We start from the raw sequence: 12721 nt of genomic DNA, 5'->3' as shown, positions 1-12721 counted from the left end.
GCGGCGCGGTGATTGTCGGGCAAATCGACTTTGAACTTTACTTTCGCCGTGGGCTTTTTTTTCCCTCTCGTCATAGATTTCTTTCACTAGCTTCCTTTTTCCACATTACCGGCGGATTCATTGACCTACACTCATTATTCCGACGCGTCCGTGTCGGAGAAGAATTATGAGTTCGCAGCAGTGTCCTGTCATTGGAAACGATAATTATGAGAAATTTTCTGCGCGTCGTCTCCCCATTCTATTCAACTAAAAAGTTTCATATCCCTGAACTCATCACATTTCAATTTCTTTTTATCAAAACTGCTTATAGAAAGTGAGTTCTTTTTTCTCGTAAATAATTATTTTATAACATGCAAAAAGCAACGCTATATGAACAGCAATTTTATAAATAATAATATGATTATATTTGAGTGCCATTATTATATTTTTTGCAATTTTTTTATTTAACAGCACAATAAAATTCAGTTTTGATTATTGTTATTTAAAAATAACGGTGTAAAGTACACGACGATGTAAATCGATTGGCAAAATCTCTGTCACTTTTAAAAAGCAATTAAACTTATACTTTTTGTATAAATTTACTATCAAGGTTGTAGGTCAGACTCATTCATGGCCATTACACCATTAGTGTACACCGAGAACAATCGAGATCGCTTTGGAACACAGACCTAAACTCCTGTGAGTGACGGATCGTGAGTTTCCGCAACGGCGGCGACCGTAGGTTCGTCCAATTTTCCACGACAGTAAATTAGCGGTATCGCTCTACCATCGACATTAATTGCGACCGGTCTCCGTTTCGGAGTCGCTTCGGAGTTTCTCTACATTAGAAACGTCGTATATGTCTTCTTCCGCGAGCGACAAACCCGCTACGCGAATAATTAGTTGGCGAGCAAAGTTTGGTGAATGACATTGCATGAAAACGAGAACATCATAATGTAACCGCTTTAATGTTCGTAAAATGTTTCTGGAATGTTGTTGAGAATTTATGAGCTTCATGATGTTAATCGATGCGTGGAAATAAATATTCGGTCTGTGCATCGATGCGGTAAATGCACAGCAATTTAATTATTAAAATATAAAACAATATATATATATAAAATTTTTATTATCAAGTATAAATAAAATTGAACGACATATTGTTGTCTGTTAATCAGTGCTATCTTTCTTCTTCACTGAAATAATGTTTAAATACTCTTTATCTATAATGCGACATCTTTAAATAATTTTACAAAATTGCATGTGTTACATATTTATTACATAACCAAATTTGTAAATTTAATCAAGTTGAACTTGAATGAAGAATTTCATTCTTGCCATTGACTTAACAGGTGTAACAAGCCTCGCTTATCATATTATTTTATTTATTAATGGATTGTCATTAGGTATGTTATTAATGCATTTTTAAGGTTGTGTTACACTGCCTTTCACAGTCGAATGTCTTTCTATGAGCGTTCCAACCGGAACCCTTTCACGGGGCGTTGTGTTTCGTACTTTCATTCTAACTTATCGAAAAATATAACGTCTCTTGACGTCTTTCTCCAAGCAGAAATGTGTTTCGCGTTCACTTCCTGAGTCTAAAAGTCGCGCACACATTGTTGCATGACTGCTATACGATTTGCTTTCATGTAAGTGAGCGGAAATCAAATTCATCTCTACCGTGTTCCTTTCCTATGTTTACCGAACCGGATCAACTCGCCAAAAAAATCGACAAGTCACGGTAATCTTTAACACGTCGTAGAATTTGTTTCAAAAAGATTAATCATTATTTCTGCCCGATTATGTTGCTATTTGTTTGCAAATGTGTCCATTTATCTCGTCCACATAACTATTTAATTTATACGACCACCCTCAGGAATTGTGTATGGAGAACTATTTGAAACGTGTGTATGCACGGCCTTTACTTCCATTAAATTGAATACTACAATTGCGCGTGTTTGCCCGGAGGTAATTTTGTAATTTGCATTTATCCGACAGAGGATATCTTACTGTTTGCCATAGTTGTTTACCATATATGTCCGCTTTGAAATAAACCAGCGAGGAAATGCTTACTTAACTGTATCGACGTTCGCATCCGAAGTAATAATGGTATTATTACACGGTGCAAATTGGAATCGCGCGGATACTCTTTGTAAGATATTTGCATTATAACTGCGAATTATATAAGGTAATTTGACAAAGTGGCGGCGATGTGATTGCAAATTTTACAACTTTCGTAAATCACGCGCAATTTTATTAATGTCCTTTCGAAATTAACCGAGAAATGCTTTCTTGAACCTTCAAATTCTTTAACATTTTATGCTAATATAATATTAAAATTATTTTTTTACAAATACTAAATTTTTATATATAAAAAAACGGAAGAAAATGACTAAAATATGATAAGGTTTTTAAAAAATTAAAATTGCTCGATTTTAAGAAACAAATTTTTTGTGCAATTTTTTGTAATAAAATATTGGTATCATAAAAAATTTGTAGATGAAAGTAATTGCACAAGTCCGCATTGTGCTTATTTTCTTAATTTCATGAAAAGTAGTAGCTTTTTTTAAGATGCAACTAAATGATATGGATTGCTACCATTGACGCTTTCTCTATTCTTAACGTTTTATAATACACATAATCGCTGTGACTTCCGTGTAAAAACTACACGGTGCAATGGACCCAATGTCGAAGAAAGAGGTAGTCACATGTGGGAATGCTAATCCTTTCGTATTTGTTATACCGGTAGAGTTCTTTCTGATGAATATAGTTGCACTGCACTGTAATACATCCTGGAAAAGATCGAAACTCCACCGCAGAATTTTAGTGAAAGGTGGTTAGGATCGAAGTCAGTATATAAAGGTCGATCTTTAACGTGCTCGGTCACTCAACGCTCGATTCCTCGCGCTTATACTATCATTAGCTGTACATTAATCAACATGAATCAAATTGTAAGGTTTGAACAGGCATTTGCTTTTATGTCATGCGATAAATGTGTGTTTATTGTGTTAAGTAGTGTCAATTAAGATAAATAAAAAAGTCGGAACTTGAATAAAAAGAGTTGAATTACAAAAATAATAATATACTTAATATTGAAGATAAATTTATTATAGAAAAATTAGATGCATGTCGCAAGATATATTTAATTATTTTCACTTTTAATATAATTTCTTCAATAATAATCATTTTCAAATATTTTTGAGTTGTAGTATTATTGTTTATGTCAAGAAATTAAAAATATTAACATATTGGAATGTAATAAGTAATTGAAAATTTCAGATGTTTTTGCTAAGTCTCGCCTTGTTTGGCAACAAGGTGCTGGCTAGCCATCTTGACACGGATCATGGTGGTTCAACATATGAAGAGAAAACTAAACATGTGGAAATACCAATTATTAAAAAATATGGTAAGCTAATTTTTTGCAAAATATTAATTAAAATGTATTGAATTTGTAGTTTCTTTTTTTTTTTTACTATATTTGATATTGTACGTTTTTGAGTAAAAATTTTCAAAGATAAAAAGAATATACAATATTCTTTATTTATTAATTAAAAAATTTATCTATAAAAATATATGTAACTATACGCTTTGTTTTAGCTATACATATTCCACATCCTGTGCCTGTCGAAGTGCCTCAGGAAATAAAAATACCAATACCCCAACCCTATAAAGTACCGTTTGAAATCCCTCATCCATATCCGGTCGAGGTCGTTAAACACGTCGAAATACCCATCGAAAAGCTTGAACCTGTTGTCGTCGAAAAACAAGTGAGTACAATAATAACATGAGTTTCTAATTGTGTCTTCACACTGTTTTACATTTGCGCTATATAATTTGTAATTAGTACTTGCGTGTGAATTTTATTTTTACGCACATAAAAATCATACGTGTCAAGCATGTATTTTCTACGTAATTATATTTTGCAGGTTCCTTACGTCGTAGAGAAGCCATATCCCGTTTACGTGGAAAAGAAATTCCCCGTACCGATAGCGAAACCATATCCCGTTCATGTTCCGATCTACAAACATGTAATCCATTATACATCCAAAGGCAAAGGGTGGCATTAGACTTTATAAATATTAGGCATTGTCTTTAAATCGCGCGTTCCTACGCTACAAGAAATCGACTGTGGAGAACAATTCCTTTCGATATTATCAATGTGAATTTTTTATGGACTTTACGAGGATTCTTTTCGCAAGATTATTTAATTATAGATCTTTTCTTAAGATTCGTTGCTGACTGGGAATGAAATAGTAATGCATGTGTTAGCGATTTTATCCATTTTAGGATTAAATCTTGCATGTTGCCAAGTGTAGATAGTTTTGTTATATGTTTTTTTATTTTTTTGTTGAGTTTTTATTGATGTGAAAATATATAAAAAAAAAAAAAAAAAAAAAATGAAATGAAAATATATATGTTTAATTTGTTAATAAATGATGTATATTATAAATGTTTTTCTATCACTTGCTAATCTAATTAATTTAATATAATAAATAATAACTTATAATAATAATAATTACTTATTAAGTGAATATACAAATAAGTATAATAGAGTGAAACACTCTTTAATCTTTATTTAGATAGAAAAGATTAACAGTTATTTTTTTCCAAAAGAAATAATTATAATAAAATAAGAATTAATGCTCACTGCTGAAAATAAATTAAAACAGTAAATATAATTATATTATTAATTAAATTGCCAAGTGAAATGCTTCACTCCTTATAATTCCGACATCCAATCATCTATGTAAAAGTAGTTAAACAACTTAAAAATCCGATATAGCGATCGTTCAGTAAAACGTCATGAATATATATTGAGGAACGAGAAACTCCGTTTTCTCGTCCTTAGATTTAGAATAAATCCTTCCTGTGTAACAAGGAGAGATTGTATGAAAAGGACGTGTGTAACCTACTGTTTCGTTTCCTCGTCGACGTCTTGATTACGATCGGCCAGATAGAAACTGACTGCAGCCGTAGGGGAAGATTGCACGCGATCTCGATTCGTCGTAATGAGCGCGGCGCGCGCGCGCGCGCGTGTTCTTACATCGACGTGCGAAACCACTTTTACTTGAGATGCACTTTCACTGTTCCGCTCGACGATACGGATAACATCGCGCACGATTCGTGATCTTCAGATTGCGATCTCACTCCCTCTCGCTGGCTGCGCGACCACACCCTCACGCGGTGTCGTGCCTTTCATAAATCGATATCACTGTGTGCACATCCTCCGATCTACGCGTTCGCAACTCGTCGTCGATCGTTCGCGAGTTGCGGCGCGCTTACGGCACCCTTTTTGCACGCGGTTTGCGGCAATAGTTTATTGTTACCACAAATACTAAACGCCCGTTTATTTCTTGTCCGCGGAATAACTTTTGGACGTCGCTTGTAGCGGAGCGAAATTAAATCTTTAAAAAGATTTACGCGCACTTGTTGGTGATTTATATTATTAATTTCTTTTACAGCCTTCAAATAACCTGTTACATTTCAGATGATTTTGTGAAATTCACAGCTTTAAATTTTTTATTTTTGCAAAATTAGATTTTACACAAAAATAATAAAAGTATAATTACAGCTTTTTTGCTTATTTTAATTACTACAACAAATTATTATATGTGCTTGCATATCTCATACAATAATAATCTTTAAAAAATATTTCTCAAACTATTATTTACATAACTTGGTGTGTTATGCTGCATAATTAATCTTTTATAAAATATTGCTAAACTAAGTTTGCATCAGAAAACAATTATCTCTTGAAATAAAACATCAATTCGTAAAATATATTATTGGTTGCACATAAATATTTATATTTTGGTAAATTGCGATCATGCAGCATTTTTTTACAGATTGTTGAACAAGTAAACTAGACCATGGCATTAGCACATTTATGTTGATCGCGTATCTTTGTGTTTCGGTGATACACGCAACTTGGTAAGAGAACAGCATCTGAAGAATTGCGTGCACTAATGCCTAAAACTCTCTCTACTCAAGTCTAAGAATCACTTTATGACCTGATCCATTGCAGGAAGAATAAAGCGCTGAGAGCTGTATAAATGGCAAAAAATTGATAAACCGTGCAAATACTATCATTACTGTCATCATAATCGCATTTATACTTGGTTCTCAGCAGAAACTAATAAAGCACGTATACAATAATGATTCCTGCCACATTTTAACTACCGGAGTCGTTAACCCTGACTCTATTAAGTTTATGATGATGATTTCCGGTTTATAATAGCTTGAGCGTAATAAAGGATTTATGTGTGCAACAAATATATAATTTTTTATTAATCTTAATAATTATTATTGTAGTGCGCTATTAGTAAATACTACTATTTTTAATTTAAATTTTTTAATATTTTTGACAAAATTAAAATTTTTTAAATTTGTATAAGATTAGACTGACAAAATTAGTTTTATAATTTCTTTGCATCAAAAAACAGACTTAAATTATGTCATAAATTGCTTTCTGCATAAATGATGCACGCAACAAACTCTCCTAACATATATTATCTAACTTGCAAACGATTTCTCTATACTCTAACAAGCGCCTCACACAATTTGAATCTTACATCACAAGATGCGAAAAAATAAATCTTTTATTATGTATAATTAAATAAATTAAAGTAATATATCCAACTAGAAATAAAACATTGTTAAATTTAATTTCACCAACAAAAATAAATTTCAATCTTATTAAGAAGTTTGCGAACGTAAACGCAAATATTTTCTTTGTTTTAATATTTTATTATTACATAATTTTATTTGCATATATATTAATATAGGTAATTATATTCAGACATTAATTAACGCATGCAGCCATCTTCTGAAAAGGATCTGTTCATCACGTATAATTTTGTTATGATATTCAGAATTAGAGAGACGGCGGTGCTAATTAGAAACGATTACTTCGTCTTACCTTTACGTTCTGCGTACTATACTTACAACATGTTTGTCTGTATCGTGTGATAGTTGTGAGCGGGATGAGGATAATTAGTACGCGGACAGACAGCTTGTTATCCACACAGAGGTCCTGGATACCATAATTCATCTCCATTTTAATTTACTTTACGCATTGCAAAGTCAGTAGGATCTGAAAGGGGCCGAACCACTCTCAACTATGTCGTTGTATCTCTATCTCGTCGACACTCGCATGTACATCTGAACGCTGCTAGAGTTCATGTAATGAGGAGAAGGGAGAAAGTCGGTATATAAAGAGTTGGCCGTGACTTTGAAAGCATCATAGAGTCAGTTGCGCGTACGACAGATAGATACCGTAAAACCGATCAGCCAAGTGTCTTCGTCGCGCAAATCATGAAACTGTTTGTGAGTACTTTTTTTAGAAAAACTCAACATTGAATTTCGAATTTAATAATTTTTTTAACTTTTTATTGCATGAACTATATAGATTTTTGTACACACACACACACACATATATATATATATATAATACACATAAAATTAAATGATTTATATTTGACGTGATAATAATAAGTATTAACATTTTTAACTAGTATATAATTATTTTTTTAATAGTTTATTAATTTTTCTTTGTAAATATATACATATCTCATTTTTCTCGTAAAAGACCAATGTTATAATTATATCGGTGTAAACGAAACAAGGCTACAATTAATTGTTTATTACGAAATTGCTGTGCTCTGCGTGACACCATTCCGAATAAGGCTTGCTAAGGCGATTAAAAGAGCAACGTGAACTGTGCATTCGACTGGACAGCTATCTCGTGAAACTGCCAGAAGAAGAGTTTAGCATCGCGATTAGAAAGCGATCAGGATTGACAACATTCTTGTTCGGCGCAGTGATTTTAATGATTTATTTTTATTTATAGGTGTTTGCCACAATGGTGGCCGCTGTGTGGGCCTCGTACGAAGAGGAGCATGGTAGCACTACTTATCACGAGACGTCCAAACCGGTGGAGATACCGATCTACAAGAAATATGCGATACCAATTCCACATCCGGTCGCGGTCCCGGTGCCTCAACAAATTAAGGTTCCAATACCGCAGCCTTATCAGGTTCAGGTCGCAGTTCCACATCCAGTGCCCGTGGAGGTCGTCAAACATGTTGAGATACCTATAGAGAAGCCAGAGCCTTACGTTGTGGAGAAAAAGGTTTTTTATCGACACACATAATTATTAAAAAATTATAATAAGCAACGATGATATATAATTTTGTGCAGAGCGAAATATAGACATAGAATTTGTGAATCAATTCAACGTAATTTTTACTTCATGTAATATTATAAAGTTCTTAAAATAATAAATATAAATACAATAAATAATATGTAATAGATATTAACAAATTTATTATGTTGCAGGTACCGTACGTCGTTGAGAAACCATACCCAGTGACGATAGAAAAGCACTTTCCAGTGCCAATACCTAAACCATACCCAGTACACGTGCCGGTGTACAAGCACGTTTTCCACCATAAGAGCCACGGCTGGAAACATTAATTCATAAGATCAAACAATTTTCTTCAATATTTTTATGCCAAAAATAGCAACAAGTTACATGCGTGCAACAATAGCCGATAAGCGTTTGTACATAGTTTGTTATTCTATATTTAATGTGATGTTTGTTTCAATAAACTGTTTTGTCTTATATACACAATTATAGATAGTTATTATTTCTTAAATAAATTCCTTGAGGCAAATAATAAAATTAAATGTTGAAGAATATTCCTTCAAAAGTATTGTAATGATGAAATGATTCTCAACAATTGCGAAATTTTCCTTCGTACGCTAATTTTATTATTTACAATCGCCGCGATCTTAACGCTTTCAAAGATCAGCCGTAGGCTTTTGCGATAAGCACGCAATAAATTCTTCAGACGTTTACTCGGTTTTTTCGTCAAAACATGAGTGCATCCGTAATTATCGTAAATTACATGTGTTCCCACGGGCGACACCTCGGGCGATACGCCGCGTTATAATGTCCAGACTGCGCCGCAGGCCGACGTGTCCACGACGTGGTAAACGACAACGAATAATGTCAACGACGCAATGCGCTATCATGCCCGAGGTGCACCGTCTCTTACACTGTCGCAGAATTTATTCAGGAAATACCGGGGCGTACGCTTACATCATAGACGCTGGCGACCGCTTTTTACGCCGCTTAAGGGAATCACATTCGGCCCGGCAAGAAACTTGCCCTCTCTAAGTGGAGCAAAAGTTTATAAAACCGCGGATTGCGTGCGACGCGCCTCTAGTTTGATCCAGAACTCTTGATCCATTGGTCGTCCTGTAATTTCATAGAAATAAGAAGAAAATCATGTTCAGACTGTTGGTAAGCACACACTGACATTGTGTTACTCTATAGTATATTTGGATAATTAATAAATCTCCTATTTTAGAATGTTCTGTTGAACACAAGATACAAGATATTTTAATGTTCTACCCTTAAATCATTGAAATCAAATTTATTGACAAACCGTAATTTTTTCCATTTGTAGAAATAATCATCGGTGATGGTTTAGAATAATTAAATTTTCTACTATTAATATTATTATTTTTTATATATTTTTTTAATAGCGCCAAGCACGAATCTGTAAAAGACAGATTCGTATTAATACGTTTATTTCAATGAGCAAAAATTGTAACAAGCATCATTATTAATCTAATAAATAGATCCTAGAAGTTAGTAATCAGAAATATTAATTTATACAGTAATTTTTTTATTATGTTGCGTACTATTTACAAAAATTTTATACTTTATTTCTTAATGTTTAGTAAATTATAAAGAAACATATTGCAAGCTCCACAGTTCAACATTTTATTATAGCATTTATTGCCAAGTAAAATAAAACTAATATGCATGACAATATTTTTAAGTGCTCGTTACATTTTACAAAAATGACTTGCCATTCCTTACAAATAACGATAAATTTCGTATAAAATTTTCTACTTGATTTTTTTTAGTAAGGTCTCACATTATTCGTAACAATTCAACGTTCGATAACCGACACACGTTTAATTTCTAGATACCATGCCTGATATGGCTGTCAACAGTGCGCTCGGAGACCGGGACGCAGATGGGCATGCCGGGCGAACCGCTGATGGAGAAAATGTCAGATATCTCGATGCTGAAGGCAAAGAGGGAATCCATCCATCAGCCATGCGAGACAATCTACCCGCACGTTCCCGCTTACACGCAGTCGCACGTTCCCGCTTACACGCCGCCGCACGTTCCCGCCTATGCGCCGCCGCCCGTTTACGTTAAGCCCTTCGTCCAGCAAGCGTACCTGAAGAAGGAGCTGGGCATAGCTCAACCGTTAAGTCACCTGCAATACGTTCACCAGGCACCCGCCTATGCCGGTGTGGTGCCGAAGCCGGCAGTCACGTACGTGAAACCGGCAGTCCCCGCGTTGAACTACCAATCGCTGCATCAGTCGCTGCAATACATCAAACCTGTAATGCCGATTTACCAGAAGCCCATGCTGTCGTACTCGCCGATCTACCAGAAGCCGTTGTATTACGCGCCCATGTATGAGAAGCCTGTCTATCACGACGTGATGCCGAAAGTCTTCTTCAAGAAATACGAAGCGCCGGTTTCCCCGATCGTTTACCAGAAGCCGTTGCTTCACGCACCCCTTCAGTACGCCGCGCCGAAGGTGCTCCAGGTGCAAGCACCGCAGGTGTCCTACGTGAAGCCGGTGGTCCACGCTCAACCATCCATATATGGCCCGCAACCGGTTCATAATTCCGTTATAGTTAAGCCCGTAGATTGTGTGTAGATCGATCGACCTGGAAGATCGAGTCTAAGTCCTCAAAGATGAACAATCGGCGGGCGACATTACACAAGGCTTTTATCGATCTGCATCTTGTAAATGGAAAATAAAGCAGAAGAATTATAATAAAAATTTGTAAAATACCTGATAATTGCATATAAAATCGTAACGGAATTATGTATTTATATGGCAGAATGTGTATTTATAGATGCTAGTAGTAATAAAAAATAGAGAGAAATATGGATTATCTAAATTGACGCAAATTTAATCTATAAATTAAAATTGATAAAGTGTAATAAAATAATAAAATTGATTTCCTTTTTCAATCAATTCTTAATTTTTTATTAAATTATTATTAACTTTATTACAAATCCCGATTATTAGTTCTTGAATCATTATTTCCCCAATGATTATCATTACTTATGTTTACTATATCTAGAATGTGCGAAATATTGAGATGAAGTCATATAATCGTATTAGAAATACGAAAAGATTTTAAAAATTACTGCATTTCGAAACTTACCAACCATAAATTTTCTCCACTTTTTCAAACTTTCATCTAGAGAAGCAGTTATGTGTATGAATTTCATAAGCGTACTGCATATAATTATGTTACGAAGTTACGGACATCTTCCACGCTTATCTAGATTGCATCTCACGAGATCTCAATTCTTTGGATCGCGAAATTTCCTTACTACGAAACTTTTCTGGAGCATAAAAATAAGATAGTTATATCGCGCTATATTTCTATAGCAGAGAGAATTTGCGTCTCTTCTTTTTTTCTCACACGAGAAACAAATTGATCGCGCGCTATCTTTTGGAGCTAGAGCGACAATCACTGGCGAGCTTTTCATTTACTCCCGCGGATTTCGAAGAATCGCAGTTTCATCACGTACACCACGCAACGCTACCCTACTCACGAATTGCATAACTCGGCAATGAAACGGCGAACTATCTCGCAGTTTTGAAACAACACACACGTGCACGCTTGCGGGCGTAACCGGCCGATTTTCCCATACCCACGTATGAGCCGCAACGCGTCCACGCGAATCTGCACCATGAAACACGAATTGTAAACATCCGTCCGTAATGCATAATATTCACATGAACTTGCGCAACGTCGCCTGGCCACTGTTGTATAAAATAAGAGCCCATGAGAAGATGCCTTCAGTAGAATCGAGCGTTCGTCTAGATTAACCGAAGTGTATTCATTATGAGATACTACGTGAGTGAATATGTTGGAAAATTAAAAAAAAAAAAGTGCAATTTTAATAATAAGATAAAATTTAATCCTACGGAATTTCATTCACAATTCAATTGTAGAAGGATTTAAATTTATGTTCCAGCTGTTCCTATTAGTGGTCGCCTTTTGCGAGGCGGGCAGGATAAGGAGAGGTATTGATCACACGAATCTTCAGGCTGTTTATCACGGCCACGGCGCTACCAGTTATCAGAATGTGCAAATTGATAATCACAATAGTATAATAGTGCCTACGAACTACGGGGATCCTGAGGAAATTAAAGGTTTGGAGCATCACGTGTATCATCAACCAATTGTTCCAATCGTGGAATCTCACAATGATATAGAACATTACGATACATCTGACTCAGGTAAACCGAAAAATGTACATATAAAAATCAACTTTGCACGTAAAATTAATTTAACGCATCTAAATTTAACTACTATTGTAATATAAACTTTATTAATTTTTAACTAATATTATTTCTAAGACAATTGCATTTTATCACAACAAATCTAGATAAATTGATACATTTGTTTCAGTTCCATACGAAGAGTTTACCGTTGCCGATGTCAAATCTGACGTTTTCGAGCATTATTTTGATCACAATGATGAGAATTACAATTATGATTTTTATCTATAAAAAATATACATTTAAAAAAATTAAAAGTATTTTTACAAGATTGATTGAAATTAAAATCTCAGGTATTTAACAGACCCATCGCGATACTTAATAGTTGAATAAGGCATTAAAAG

General features: G+C 34.5%; 4 protein-coding genes across 4 annotated transcripts; all 4 read left to right on the top strand.

Moving 5' to 3' along the window:
- Nucleotides 1–58: 58 nt before the first annotated feature.
- On the top strand, nucleotides 59–4892 carry LOC105674790 (MAGE-like protein 2). The gene is made up of 3 exons (XM_067349024.1): nucleotides 59–3382; nucleotides 3574–3743; nucleotides 3903–4892. Exons 1-3 carry the CDS (start codon nucleotides 3256–3258, stop codon nucleotides 4041–4043), a joined length of 438 nt encoding a protein of 145 aa, XP_067205125.1. The 5' UTR covers nucleotides 59–3255; the 3' UTR covers nucleotides 4044–4892.
- Nucleotides 4893–7177: 2285 nt separating this feature from the next.
- On the top strand, nucleotides 7178–8608 carry LOC105674813 (mantle protein). The gene is made up of 3 exons (XM_012371379.2): nucleotides 7178–7302; nucleotides 7826–8107; nucleotides 8314–8608. The coding sequence occupies exons 1-3, from the start codon at nucleotides 7291–7293 to the stop codon at nucleotides 8449–8451; spliced, it is 432 nt and encodes a 143-aa protein (XP_012226802.1). The 5' UTR covers nucleotides 7178–7290; the 3' UTR covers nucleotides 8452–8608.
- Nucleotides 8609–8791: 183 nt separating this feature from the next.
- Nucleotides 8792–11538, top strand: LOC105674812 (uncharacterized). Its single transcript, XM_012371377.2, has 2 exons — nucleotides 8792–9283; nucleotides 9978–11538. Exons 1-2 carry the CDS (start codon nucleotides 9269–9271, stop codon nucleotides 10728–10730), a joined length of 768 nt encoding a protein of 255 aa, XP_012226800.1. The 5' UTR covers nucleotides 8792–9268; the 3' UTR covers nucleotides 10731–11538.
- A 111-nt stretch (nucleotides 11539–11649) lies between these two features.
- LOC105674791 (uncharacterized) lies at nucleotides 11650–12670 on the top strand. The gene is given in 3 exon segments (XM_012371352.2): nucleotides 11650–11949; nucleotides 12071–12335; nucleotides 12508–12670. Coding segments are annotated over 3 exon segments (438 nt in total). The 5' UTR covers nucleotides 11650–11877; the 3' UTR covers nucleotides 12609–12670.
- Nucleotides 12671–12721: the final 51 nt, after the last annotated feature.

This window comes from Linepithema humile, chromosome 2 (genome assembly GCF_040581485.1).
Source record: "Linepithema humile isolate Giens D197 chromosome 2, Lhum_UNIL_v1.0, whole genome shotgun sequence".
Lineage (NCBI taxonomy): Eukaryota > Metazoa > Arthropoda > Insecta > Hymenoptera > Formicidae > Linepithema > Linepithema humile.
The sequence above is the reverse complement of the archived record's forward strand: the minus strand, read 5'-3'. Positions and strand labels throughout refer to the sequence as shown.

Coding starts and splice junctions, on each gene's coding strand:
- LOC105674790 (XM_067349024.1), top strand. CDS start 3,256: ATGTTTTTGCTAAGTCTCGCCTTGTTTGGCAACAAGGTGCTGGCTAGC. Junction 3,383..3,573: donor ACCAATTATTAAAAAATATG/GTAAGCTAATTT, acceptor GCTTTGTTTTAG/CTATACATATTCCACATCCT. Junction 3,744..3,902: donor CTGTTGTCGTCGAAAAACAA/GTGAGTACAATA, acceptor TATATTTTGCAG/GTTCCTTACGTCGTAGAGAA.
- LOC105674813 (XM_012371379.2), top strand. Junction 8,108..8,313: donor CTTACGTTGTGGAGAAAAAG/GTTTTTTATCGA, acceptor ATTATGTTGCAG/GTACCGTACGTCGTTGAGAA.